This window comes from Lampetra fluviatilis, chromosome 4 (genome assembly GCF_964198595.1).
Source record: "Lampetra fluviatilis chromosome 4, kcLamFluv1.1, whole genome shotgun sequence".
NCBI classification, from domain to species: domain Eukaryota; kingdom Metazoa; phylum Chordata; class Hyperoartia; order Petromyzontiformes; family Petromyzontidae; genus Lampetra; species Lampetra fluviatilis.
The window spans coordinates 21,095,323-21,108,014 of record NC_136278.1 but is presented as its reverse complement, the minus strand read 5'-3'; the positions used below and the strand labels follow the sequence as shown (position 1 = coordinate 21,108,014).

General features: G+C 49.7%; 2 protein-coding genes across 2 annotated transcripts in view; both read right to left on the bottom strand.

Moving 5' to 3' along the window:
- The window catches only part of LOC144931661 (protein EFR3 homolog B-like), a 59,495-nt gene extending 57,047 nt beyond the window's left edge, over positions 1-2,448 (bottom strand). The window contains exon 1 of the mRNA XM_078855787.1: positions 2,049-2,448. Coding sequence (XP_078711913.1) covers positions 2,049-2,055 — 7 coding nt within the window. The 5' untranslated portion in view covers positions 2,056-2,448. The remainder of the gene's footprint in view (positions 1-2,048) is intronic.
- Positions 2,449-4,561: 2,113 nt separating this feature from the next.
- MKKS (MKKS centrosomal shuttling protein) lies at positions 4,562-12,360 on the bottom strand. Its single transcript, XM_078855128.1, is given in 9 exon segments — positions 4,562-5,311; positions 6,157-6,302; positions 6,870-6,980; positions 7,672-7,731; positions 7,733-7,860; positions 8,334-8,535; positions 9,471-9,920; positions 10,486-10,874; positions 12,318-12,360. Coding segments are annotated over 8 exon segments (1,800 nt in total). The 5' UTR covers positions 10,870-10,874; positions 12,318-12,360; the 3' UTR covers positions 4,562-4,992.
- Positions 12,361-12,692: the final 332 nt, after the last annotated feature.

The window sequence follows — 12,692 nt, the reverse complement described above, 5'->3', positions numbered from 1 at the left end:
AGTGAACACATGTGTGCATTCAACGATTGCTGGTCCAGATAGAGTTTTACGGTACAAGCTGCTACAAACAAAGATCCCCGTATAACCTGAACAGATTGTTGGGGCAAGTGCTGTGAGGGAGCACCTCTGAAGGCCGACACGGCACACGAGGGGGTGGGTGGCCAGCACCTCGCACGACCGCCTTCGTCTCCCCAGGGGCGATGTTGACCACACACCGCACTAGGTACGCATTTGAGGCTGAGTCGACCTAGGGGAGGAGTCCCAGGACCGACTCAAATAATCGTCAGGGTCGCCGGGTTCGTATGGCTAACCGTTGCACCACCGCTCCCCACAAGCTGAAAGCATACACATGAATGCAATCCAGGCCTCGTTAATATCCCATTAACATCACATCCCACTCACAGTGCACTCGTCCACATGTGAAAGTCCAGCTCCCATCTCAAACTCTCATCTGTGTTTATATGATTGGAATCACTCATCTGCTGCTCAGATAGTCTGGAAAACAGCCGGCTCCTTGCTCTGTGAAGATCTGCATATCTGTGCATAGTATCTAAACAACATTTTACTGTCTATGCCAAATGATTTATCGCAGTAATAACCGTACACTTTATCCATGAAAGCTTCACCAAGTCTCAAATGTGTTTTTGTTATTCAGGAAGGTCCTGCATTTGGGCGTTTGGCCATTCCCATGTAAAACTGTTCGTCACTTAAAACTGCTACACCATCACGAATGGTAAACATGTCACGTGATAGATATACACTAACACTATTTAGCACATTTTATGTAACTGTATGTAAACAAATCACAGCAGCATGTATAAAACTACAAATATGCATCTGTTGAAATTAATGACACAAAATCCCATACATTACACCTGCAATAATCGCCACACGTGAAGATATTATGTAGTACTGTATAATTAAATGCATACCTTGATGCATCCTATTTATTGTTTTTATTAAAATTGTCTTCCGTGGGCAGTGCTCATCTTGATCGGCTGCCGAGGAGGCAAAGCGCGTTCCACTTTTTTTCTATTTTTGGTAGCCAGCCTCTCAATGGGAAGCGCAACTCGCAGACGGTGCAGTTTCAGTTTCATTTATTAGGTATAGCCCTGCGAGCCATTCGGCTCTTGAATCGGGTGCAACCGCAACAAACAAAAAACATGAACAAGAAAACATCTTAAAGTGACTATGCGCAAACAGAAAAATCCAGGGAAAAACTGCAAAGTCTTCCAGAAAAAAGCACCGTACACCAACGCTGTGCAAAAATCCCAGTGGGATGGCAAGTCAAACAACAACAACCACAAGACAACTTAGATTAAAGCCATCAGTCAAACTCCGTACTACAACAAACATGGCCAAACCAAACAACTTTTCGAAATCACCAAAATAAAGCCATAAGCAATGTAACAGTGATCATAGGAACTGTGACCGAAATTTCACAATAAACGACATAAACAACATGCACCACCAAACCCTGTAGCCATAGCTGGCTGCATGAGCCACTCCAGTTGCTGGCGTTGTGGCACACTGAGTCGATGTGCATCTCTCAGCTCCACCAAGCAACGTGGGCTGGGGCACTCATTCCGAGGGCGGAGATTATCAAGTGTCGTATATACACACACACCGATGCCATGCCGCGTATTAAACACCACAAAATTAACAAATATAAACCTTAAAACGCTAAAATGCCGATGCTCAGACTCGAGGCGTTACGCATCTCAAACCGGGCGTTAGGCGTGACGGACTCGAGCGAGGCAGTGGGGGGGGTGACAATTCCACATTCGCCTGGCGGGGATCAGTTTATCCAGCGAAGAAATTATGAATATCTTATATACACACACACACGTTGTTGTACCACGTAAATTGATGGAGAAAAAAACTACAGATTAAAATAAATCGGTGACTTAAGTGGCGTTCACTCCACATCCCTGAGCAACTGCAATGAAGTGTCTCATACACAGAGTAAACGCAGCATCTGCAACATTTATAAGTACTTTAATGCACGCCTTGAATCCACAACACACACATACACACACCACACTTACCTGGCATTCTCTACGCGTGCCACGTGTCCACGCGTGCAACGCAAACTTTCTCCGTCGCTCGCAGCCCTCACAGCCGTCGACGAAGGGGGTCAGAGAAGAGGCGACATTGGCCGGGCCAGCCCTAGGGGGTCATTGAACAGACCCGCAGCGGTTCGGAACTGGACTTGCAACCACGACCCCTCGCGGCCTAGTCAAACACCGCGAGCCCGGCCTCGCCTGGATCCGCTGCCGCTCAGGGGCCACCTAAGCCGGCGGCGCGCGCGCCGGGCACCCGGTGTCGCCTTCGAACGAGATCGGCAGCCACATTTAAAAAAGAGAGCCCGAGGGGGTTAAGCGAGTGATGCCCCTGTTGGTGGCCGTGTATGTTGTTGCGTTAGTTTTACGAGAGTTTGTGGACAGAGATAGAAGCGGATTAAACTCAGTGCCACTGCAGTGAAGAACTCTGTGGGTTTAATAAAAAAAATTCTCTTCCGGGTTTCAGCGAAGCAAGCGGGAGGGGCGGGGCTCGCGGGTTGTATCGACAGCCGGTGGGCGGGGTCTTAAGGCTTTGATTGACAGCCGGTGGGCGGGGTCTTGAGGCTTTGATTGACAGCCGGTGGGCGGGGTCTTGAGGCTTTGATTGACAGCAGGCAGGACCGATAATAACGACAGCTATTTTATATTAACACGTTAAGTGAAAGTAGGGATTTCTCGACCAATATTGTTCATTATAAATGGGGGGTGAGATCTGTCAACTTAATACGGTTTAGCCCGTATTCTTGTACAGGGAAATTGAGTTTTCAGGTTCACACGGCGTGAAGCCGTTTCGATACGGGCAAAAAATGTCTATTTGTTTGTGTTTCTCCCTTCTGATGGGACTTTGTAGGATGAACGTTGAGATTTATAAGGGCACGGGGTGACCAATAAGATCTGAACTGGTCTGTAAAAAGATAGGCACTGATAAGGGGTTGACAGGTATTCTAATTAGTAAAGTTTGTCACGGAAATAAAAGTGCCAATTAGTTACTACTTCAGTACACCGGTTGTATTGGAGAGTAAACCCACAACGACCACCAGCGAAACATCGTTCTCGAAGTGTAAACGTCGTGGGTTCACTCTCCAACACACTGTCGTGCTGAAGCAGTGACTAATTGGTACGGTTTTTTTACGTGACAAACCTTACCGAATTGGCTGTCGTGTGGTGGCGGGTTTTCAAGTTTAATTTATTAGGTATAGCCCTGTGAGCCACAACAAAACAAAATATGAACAGAGAACATCTTAAAGCGACGACGCGCAACAGAAACATCCTGGATAAACCAGCAAATCTTCCAGAAAAAAAAACACCGTATTACAACGCTGTGTGCAAAAATCCCAGTGTGATGCAAGTCAAACAATAACAACCATAAGACAATTTCGATTAAAGTTATCAGGCCAACTCCGCACTTCCGCAAGAAACATGGCTTAACCATAGTAGTAGGTTTTTACCCTTTTAAACTGGTACAAAACCTACTACTATATTTTGCCACTGGTAAAAGAGATCTCATAATGGCTTGACCATGTTTTCGAAATCACCAAAATAAAGCTATAAAAACAATGTAACAACAGTAATCATAGGAACTGTGATTCAAATTTAACAATGAACGATATTTAAATTTCCGCGATCTAATACCTTAAAAACCTTGAATATGGATTGACAACTATGGGCGGGGGAGCAATACTTGACTGACAGCTTCTGAGCAAGGCCGACGATGACATTGATTGACGTCAGTTCATGGGGCTTACAAGATTGACAGCGAGAGGCAGGGCTTTTAGCATTGATTGCAATTACTCCATTGAGAGCCATCATCGACCCCTACTGGCAGATTAATGCCCATTTGCGGGCCAGGTGCTGAGTACATTTGTGCCACTGAGGGTGCCTTTTCAATGTGTTGATTTGAGATGGAAAGCAATGAGACATCCCGGTGTATTGGGCAATATGTCAAAAAGCAAATCATTATCATTGTAATTGACATCCGAGGGCAGAACTCATAATCTAGTGACGACACATCTGACAGCGGTGAGTGGGTGTTGTATCTTCCTTGAAATCAGTGGCGGGGAACCGTTTCCCAGGGGTGGTAAAGGATTTATCGGAGGGCCACGCATGAACAACACACCTTAGCGTTGTCCAATAATAGCGTGAAAAAATAATCAGGGCTTACATTTCCCGCTGTGACAGAGGCGACTTTGCATGCTAACATTAGCAACAGTGTCGCCAGGACGAACTATTAGGACCCAATCGGCGTGCCTCAGATGCTTGCAGTGACAGATAAATGTATCAAATGAAGCCACGGTCGGTGCCTGGACCGTGGGCTGGAGGTGTTCCACCCCCCTACGCAAAGATGACACAATTCGTGTGGGAAATCATGAAAGGAGATGCCTATAATGCTCACAGGTTTCCTGTGTTGGGTCTGTCTGCAAAGCAGCTTGATTATAAGGTGCGGGTCTCAGCGTGATTAAATCTAGTCTCGCAAAAAGTGCACGCAAACACCAGCAATGTATCGAGAATAGCTTTATTATATGTTAACACAACCCTGCATATGCGTACAAAATGAAAAATAAATAATTTCAGGGCAGGTCATTTCAGACATGTACATAATAAGCACTGACACAGATTCCAACTCACGGCACAGAGCAAAAGGCCCACAAGCGTTGTGGCATTCCAAACCCAATCACACACTGTTGACAAGAAGCCTTGTCATGTTTAACCGGTTTGGGCTTCTGCATCCAGTAAAATATTGACTTTGTCTCAACAGTATGCCACTACAGTCTTAACAGCGTGCCACTATTATCGAATAGCCTACCTCTGTAGCCTAAGGGCCCTTCTCTAAAGTTAACATGTTAAACAAGGACAAAATACTGATGTATGCAAATCTTTCAGGGCAACAGGGACTGTCCCATTTGAAACAAGACATTTGCTAGCTTTATTTCTAATTGGTGTCCTCGATCGTGCACTTAACATCCAGGAGGAGGCTGGCGACCTCCACAGCCACTTGGAGGGCATTGCTTCTGACCGTGAAGGAGTCGAGCAGCAGAGAGGGTGGAGGATCCGGCGGTGCGAGCAGCGGTGTCGGAGCCGTCGCCTCGTCACCCAGCGACGTGGAGTCACGATGGCCACGTTGGCCCAGCCACCGCCAGCTCACGCCGGGCGGGGGCGACACCAGGGCGCCACACGCACAACTCTGGAGCACGGCCTCCCAGTCCTCGTCCGGCAGAGCTACTCGCCACGCCACCCAAAGGTGCCCAAACCTGCAAACGAGACCAAGCCAGGCACATCTCCATCAAGAACCTACAAGCGAGGTTATGATATTGGCATGGAAGTCACGGTGGTCAACGAAAAATACACACGCAATATTGGGAATGTTTAACACGTAGGCTTTCGCGACCAATATTATTCATAATCAACGTTTTTGAGTTAGATCGCGTTATTTATAAATGTGTCTTAACCCTCCACCACCCGACACGGCCAATCAGCAAAAAAAGAGTCACGTTGACAAAAGACAAATAGTTCACTGCTTTAGCCCACCGGTGTGTTGAAGCGTGAAACCACAACATTTACAATTTTTGAGTACTCAAACTATTGAACTATTTGTCTTTTGTCAACGTGACGCTTTTTTTGCTGATTGGCCGTGTCGGGTGGTGGAGGGTTACGACACATTTATAAATAACGCGATCTAACCCAAAAACGTTGATTATGAATAATATTGGGAATGGCTGTACAAACACATTGGATTAGGCGCTTTATCTCCTTTAAAAAAGAAATGCCGTATGTCACGTGCTGAAACTACAAATCTGCATTTTCAGTCCATGACTTACGGCTTCCGTCAAAATGTCAGCCGTTGTCATTTGCAGTGGCAGTGACAGCTGGCGGGTGGTGGCACTGTAGTGGGTTGTGGCAGGTGGCAGACAGGAATGAGGGCCGCAGGGCTGTAATGTCGCGGAAACCTCGGCGGTGAATGTAACAAAAAAGTATCAGGCCAAAACCGTAGCCTTACCACTGAGACAAGCATAGGGGTTCCTCATTTTAACGGACGCTGTGCGGCTGCACAGTCCGCCAACGTGAACCCTAACCTCAAACCAAACCAGGTCTGCACCTGCTGTCCACAAGGTGGGTGCTGCGGCCTTGGCTCAGCGTGCACGCCACGGCCTCCAGCGCACCCGCCAGGTGTGACGCCACGCTGCGCACCTGGGCTCGCGAGCAGCGCAGCTCCTGCAGCAGCTCCTCGCTCAGCCCCATCGCCTGCATCACAGCAAGCGCCGCAAACAGAAACAAAGGTCCCCCCCCCCTCCCTTTTGGGCTCACAGACTGCGTGGGCAAGTAATGTGAGCGATTGTCTCTGAATAATAAAGGCCGGTGAGGCTCTTGAGAGAGGTGACGTGGCCGGTGCCACAACTTGCATTGCATAAACCTGTTGGTCGCTTCCTGCGTTTCGATAATGATGTTTGTCTATGAGAATCAAGTCCATCTCGTTTGAAAGTTCACCAGTAATTCATTTGTGTATTACACTGCAACATGTAATGCATCACGGCTCTTTGGAAATAAGGTGATACACATGTAAGCATCAGGCCAGAGACCGAGATGGAAGGATTAGAAATAGATGGTTCGAAATAGCAAACAAGGATATGACTGACTGTGGAGTGGCCCAAGAGAGGAATTAGTGACGAAAGAGGACCAGGAATGCAGACCTCACATTCGTAGGAAAATGCCAGGAAGAAGGATGGATGGCAACCATTGGCCTATGTCTACGTGCAATGCTGATGCACCACATTCTGTGCGGTGCCTATGTTACTGAAGGGACGGACTCACCGCGTGTCTAATGTAGGCGGCCAGGTGGGTCTCCGTACAGCCCGCGCCAAACAGGGCCAGCGGCTCCTTGAGCAGAGCCTGCAGGGCATGCTGGGCTGCCTGGCACGCCAGCTGTAATGCAGGAAGCAGGGCTTACACTCACAACAGCATGGGGAATTCACTGTGGTCGGAGGTGAGAGACCTGAAGCACGCAAGGTTTCATATACATGCATAGGCCTTTGCTCAATCCACTGCTAGATGAGGGCTTCTCTATGCTATGCGGGTCATGTAGGTTATATGATAATACTAGATTTGAAGTTTTCGTGACTGCAAGGATCCATACTCTTTGGTTTTTTCAGTAAAGTCACGTGACTTTACCGAAAAAACCAAAGAGTATATGATAATACTTTATCACGTGAGTGAGTGTGGATTGGTATAAACAGGCCGCATAGACGTGGGAGCAAGAGAGGTACAGTACAACAGAAACTTTTGCTGCACTGCCTTCTGATGCCAACCACACATCCTATAACACCTGTTATTCATGGTGGTCATCCATTCAGGCTGAAACCTGCTGAGCTTCTGAGGTCTGATCAGATCGGCCACAGCGTGATTTGGCCACAGGCCACAGGCAAACACCATGCAGGATTGGAATCTCACAATCCCTTGTGGACCCAACGTGCATCGCATTTGCCACAGAAGGGGCTTCTTTTCCCGCATACAGCGGTGCTCTTTAGTCCGTGCGCAGCAAATAAAAGTTTTAAAAACGGAGGGTTTCTGACACTGCCGGAGAGGCGTTGCGGACGGCCCAGCGAGGCGAGCGCACCTTGAGCTCGGCGAGCGCGGCGTCGTTGCGGTGGCACAGCACGAGCGTGCACACGGGGGGGGGCGGGGGCGTCGACCCCCCATAGGTGCAGGAAGCGCTTCTCCCCCACGCGCACGGCGTCCGTGCCCCGCACGAGTCCGAGCTGCGCCAGGGTCACGACGCCCACAAACGAGCCGAGCGGCTGGGCGCCTGGCGGTGAGGGGGGGGTGGGCAGGAGAGACGCCACAGCGCTCGCAATGCCTCCGCCGACCCGTAGCTTACGCGTACGTTTGTAAAGTCACACCGTCGGCCTACTTGCTGCACTGGATGTCACGCACAGGACACCTCCGAGCACGTGCAGGGGAAATTCTGATGCACGCAATTATGATGATGACGATGATGACGATGATTAACCAGCGACCTGGAAATATTTTCCGGTAAGACTGTGGTATATGGAACGTACTTAGTGGCCACAAATATAGCCAGTGGTACAATGGATGTGGTGTGCTGGGAGTGTAAATATATTCCGGGTCGCTGGTGGACTGTGGCATGTGGCATGTGACCAGTGTCGACAACCAAGGCGTGGAAGTGGTGCACCATGAACAGAACTAATTTTCCGGGTTCGCCAATCCAGACAGACCCGGCTGAAATGAGGCCCTACCGATGACGACGACGATGATTACCTGTAAGGCGGCAGAGGGGCTCAACGAGGGAAGCTCCTAGGCGGTCGAGCACGCGTGCACCGCGCTCCTCCAGGAACTGGCCCAGCGCAGGGTGGACCACCTTCTGGCAGGCGAGCAGCCGCACCCCCAGTGCCAGCAGCCGCTCACCCAGACTCAGCAGCTGCGCAAGCGTGGCACCGTGCACACTCACGCCGACCGCCACCTGGTGCCAGTCAACACACCCAAGCGAAGACGAGCGTGGGGTAGAATGCGTCGCAGCACGGTGTGTGTGCGTTTATCTGAGAACCAGTCTTGGGCCACCTCTAGGTCGACTTAGGCTTACAAGAGCGCAGCAAAATTCATGTCCAGTGTGTAAACATCAGCACCGGTGAAGACAAAAGCGTCCAGCCGTGATCCTGCCCACAGCACCCTTTCATGACCTGTGCTGACTTTAATAAGTGCTCACAAATAGCAGTAGCCTCAAGTCTACATTGCTATGCAGTATATGGCTATGTGTTGTATTCTCTTCGTGTACTTGTGTCGGGGAGCTGTGGGGCCAAGTCTAAAACAGGTGCTGTAGCCTGTGTGGTTGCATTGTGGGCAGCAGAGGGCAGTGTAGCTAAATCCATTGTTGTACTGTACCATGCTCCCACGTCTATGCTCCCCACCTTCGCCAACCGACCCGCACTGACCAGCATGGTGAAGGTTGGTCAAATAAACCCCAAGACGAGCACGGCATGAGGAGGCTCCCATCCAGCAGTGGATTGACAAAAGGGTTGTATGTGTGCGTTTATTTTTACGTGAAGTCCTGCAATGTTTTGGATACATTCATACAGTAGGTGTGACATATCGCACACGCTTGCCTCTAAACATTACCAGGGGAACATTACATTTACTCAAGAGTCAAGGAAAAAATCTGCCCAAGATGTATACAGCATGTACGAGGCAGGATATTGCATTCGGTAAAAAATATACAACACAACGGGGAAGTATCAATGTGCAGAGTGCATTGTCATGTAAGCCATTGGCATGAATCGTAAAGCAAGCGCAGTATTGTGCCAAGGAGTTTGCCCGTGGTTCACTCTGTGTCCAATGTGTACAAGTAATCTAAAACTTGGGTTTTTATTTCAGAGGCAGCCTTCGAGTTGTGAGACGCACCTCGTGGCGCAGCTCCCGCTCACCGCCCTCGGCCACGTCTCCCGACAGAGAGGTGTTGAAAACGGCCACACGGAAGGATTCCTCGGCACCTGGGCTCCCTCCCGCCACGCTCAGCGCCAGCTCGGAGGTCTCCACCAGCAGCCCCGGCAGCACACGCGTCTCCTCGACCGGCGGTCCCACGGCGCTCACCAGCACGGCGTGACCCAGGGTCATTGTCGTCGGCCGTTCGTCGTCACCGCCGTCACAACTTGCCGGGCCGGAGCTCGGCACCGTGTGGAGGAAGGAGCGCAGCAGCGCGGTGGAGACGTGACGCGCTGCTCGTCGTGACAGGAGGCATGCCGGCTTGCTGCCCAGCACCGTGAGCACCAGCGACAGCAGCCGGGGTAGCGAACCCAGGTCCACGCGCAGGCGGCAAGCGCACTCCTCCGAACGCAGGTAGCTTTCGCACAGCTGGGAACACACAGTGGCATCCGTCAGCCCCTCGGCGCCTTCTGCGTGACCGCTTTCCATTGTTTGCATAACGCTGCGGGGTGGAGCGATGGCGCAAGCAATGTTCATTCTCGGGGTGGAATTCAATTTAAAAAGTTGAATGGGATGGATTTTTACGGAATTATTGATGACTTTGCTGAGACAATTTTATTGAATCAAGCATGAGTGAAATCCACTATCAAATTCAGCCTTTGAGTGGTGCCAGCTCTTCTACATCAAACCAACTGAACTAAATAAGTTAATTTAAAATGTACACGTAAAATTAAACTATTTTTTTATCTAATAATACAGTGGTAGTATTTTGTTTGGCTCATTAACCCTCCACCACCCGACAAGATTGTCACATTTACAACATTGTGTTAATTTCCTTTTGTTATAGCAAGGGGCCACCCACACTCTGCATTCCAAATGTTCTGACCTGCAACGGGTGGTCACCTGCAGTGTGCCTGCCAGCCCTAACCCCAACACATCATCACCTGGCATCCTTGAAATCTGCCTGCGATCCCGCATCCTAACCCTTCCCCACCTGCAGCAGGCGTCCCTGCACTCTTCCCGTGAGGCCGGGCGGCACCTCAATCCCCCACCCGCCCTCGAGCAGCAGGGAGGCGAGCAGCGCGGCGAAGAGGCCCCCGTCGCCGCACCGCCCCAGGTGCCCACGCACCGCGGCCGCTAGCAGCCGCAGGGTGGGGCCCGGCGGATGCAGGGCCGGGAGCAGCACGGCCGAGGTGGAGGTGGCGACGGTGGGGCCGCCGGCCGCGTTATGCAGGAGCTTGAGGCCGCCCTGGGGCCCGTAGCAGCTGCCCAGCAGCGTCCGGAAGAGGCGCGCTTCGCCCCGCTGCCGCTCGTCCTCCAGCGGATCGGAGACGCAGCGCGACGGCAGCTTTCTTTCGCGACGCGGGGAGGAGGACATCGCTGCTGTTGTGAAAAACAAAAAAGGTAAATCGTCATCGATGGTCGAGATCTATCCGCTGCTGGATGAAGGACTGCCCACGCCATCGCCATACCTGACAGTATCACAATGCTCGCAAGACGAAAGTGGATTTTACTGCGCTAACGTTTTTAGGCAGTAGTCAAATTCTTAAATCAAATCCTGATAATTCTAAGTACAATGTACTTCATCACTCTAGACAAGAAAAACGCATATACGTGTCAGCATGAACTGTCCTGTAGTCTCACGATTATATTCGGCCAGGTAAACAAATGTACTAGAACATTCTCTGGCACACACGAACAAGAATTGAAAAAGCCTTGACTGATATTAAATGTAGAAATCCGTGGTTAAAATCATGACATTATAAATGTCAATTGCATATGTTAAGTCCTTGCTTAATACGTGTTCACTCGACACGTTTTCGAGAAAACGTGGATCTTCTATTGGGAGAAAAAAAAATTCACACCCCGGAAACGCGCCCGTTATAACACGGAATGCGCTTCGTTATAACGCGTTACATGGTTCGTTATAACGTGGAATGTGCTTCGTTATAACTCGTTACATGGTTCGTTATAACGTGGAACGCGTACCGTTACACCGCTGAATGCGCTTCGTTATAACGCGTTACATGGTTCGTTATAACGTGGAACGCGTACCGTTACACCGCTGAATGCGCTTCGTTATAACGCGTTACATGGTTCGTTATAACGTGGAACGCGTACCGTTACACCGCTGAATGCGCTTCGTTATAACGCGGTTTCTGAGCGGTGAACGGCGAACTACTTTCTTGAGCTGAGCGGTGCGACACAGCAACGCGGTGGCGTTACCCTCAAGTTATTTCTCCCGCAAATTTCACCTGAGTGCGTGTGCGTGCGTGTGTCCTACCTCGCCAAACGTAATCGTTACGTTTCTTACAGCGAGATTGTTTTGGGGAAACGCGTCTTTCGCCGAGAACGGAACTTTTCAGCAACGGGGCTTGCTGTCGTAGGGAAGCAGGTCAACCACAAAACACTGGGTATCTATCAACCAACAGCTGCGAGATTTCATATCATCGGCATTGCTGTTCAACCCATATGATTTAGCCCGAATTCTTGTACAGGGAAATTGAGTTTTGAGGTCCATACGACGTAACAGCCGTTTCAATACGGGCAAAATCATGTATGTCTATGTTTGTGTTTCTCCCTTGTAGGATGAACGTTGGGATTTATAAGGGTCATGGGGGTGATCAATAAGGTCTGAATTGCTCTGTAATAAGGTAGGGCACTGATATGTGCATCAGCAATGCCAAATCCACGAGATTTTTTGACACGCACAAAACGTTAGCCGCTCGTGGAATTAACTCGCAGCAGCAACAAACAAACAAACGTCTCCGAAGTGGTTCTTAAGTCGCCAAATCTGGCCACAAAGTCCGTAAAAATGCCACTCACCCGCTCGTCGTGAGCTGCTGCTGCTGCTACTTTGGTTGTCGCGGAAGTGAGCAGCAGGGATTGTGGGCGGTTGCCTGGGTGACGACGCTGCAGGGTCAGGGTTCGCGTTAAACCACGCGGTTTGAACACAGCAGTGGTGGTGGCGAGGCTTTTGTGCCACCAATATTATCCGTAATAAAGTTTTTTTTTTTGGGGGTGTTAGATCGCGTAAATATAAATGTTTAACATGATTGATTTCGTGCCAAGAATATGTTCCGTAATTAAAAGTGTTTTTTGGGGTTAGATTGTGTAAATATGTTTAACATGTTGGCTTTCGTGCCACCAATATCCGTAATAAAGTGTTTTTTTGGGGTTAGCCCGCGTAAATATAAATGT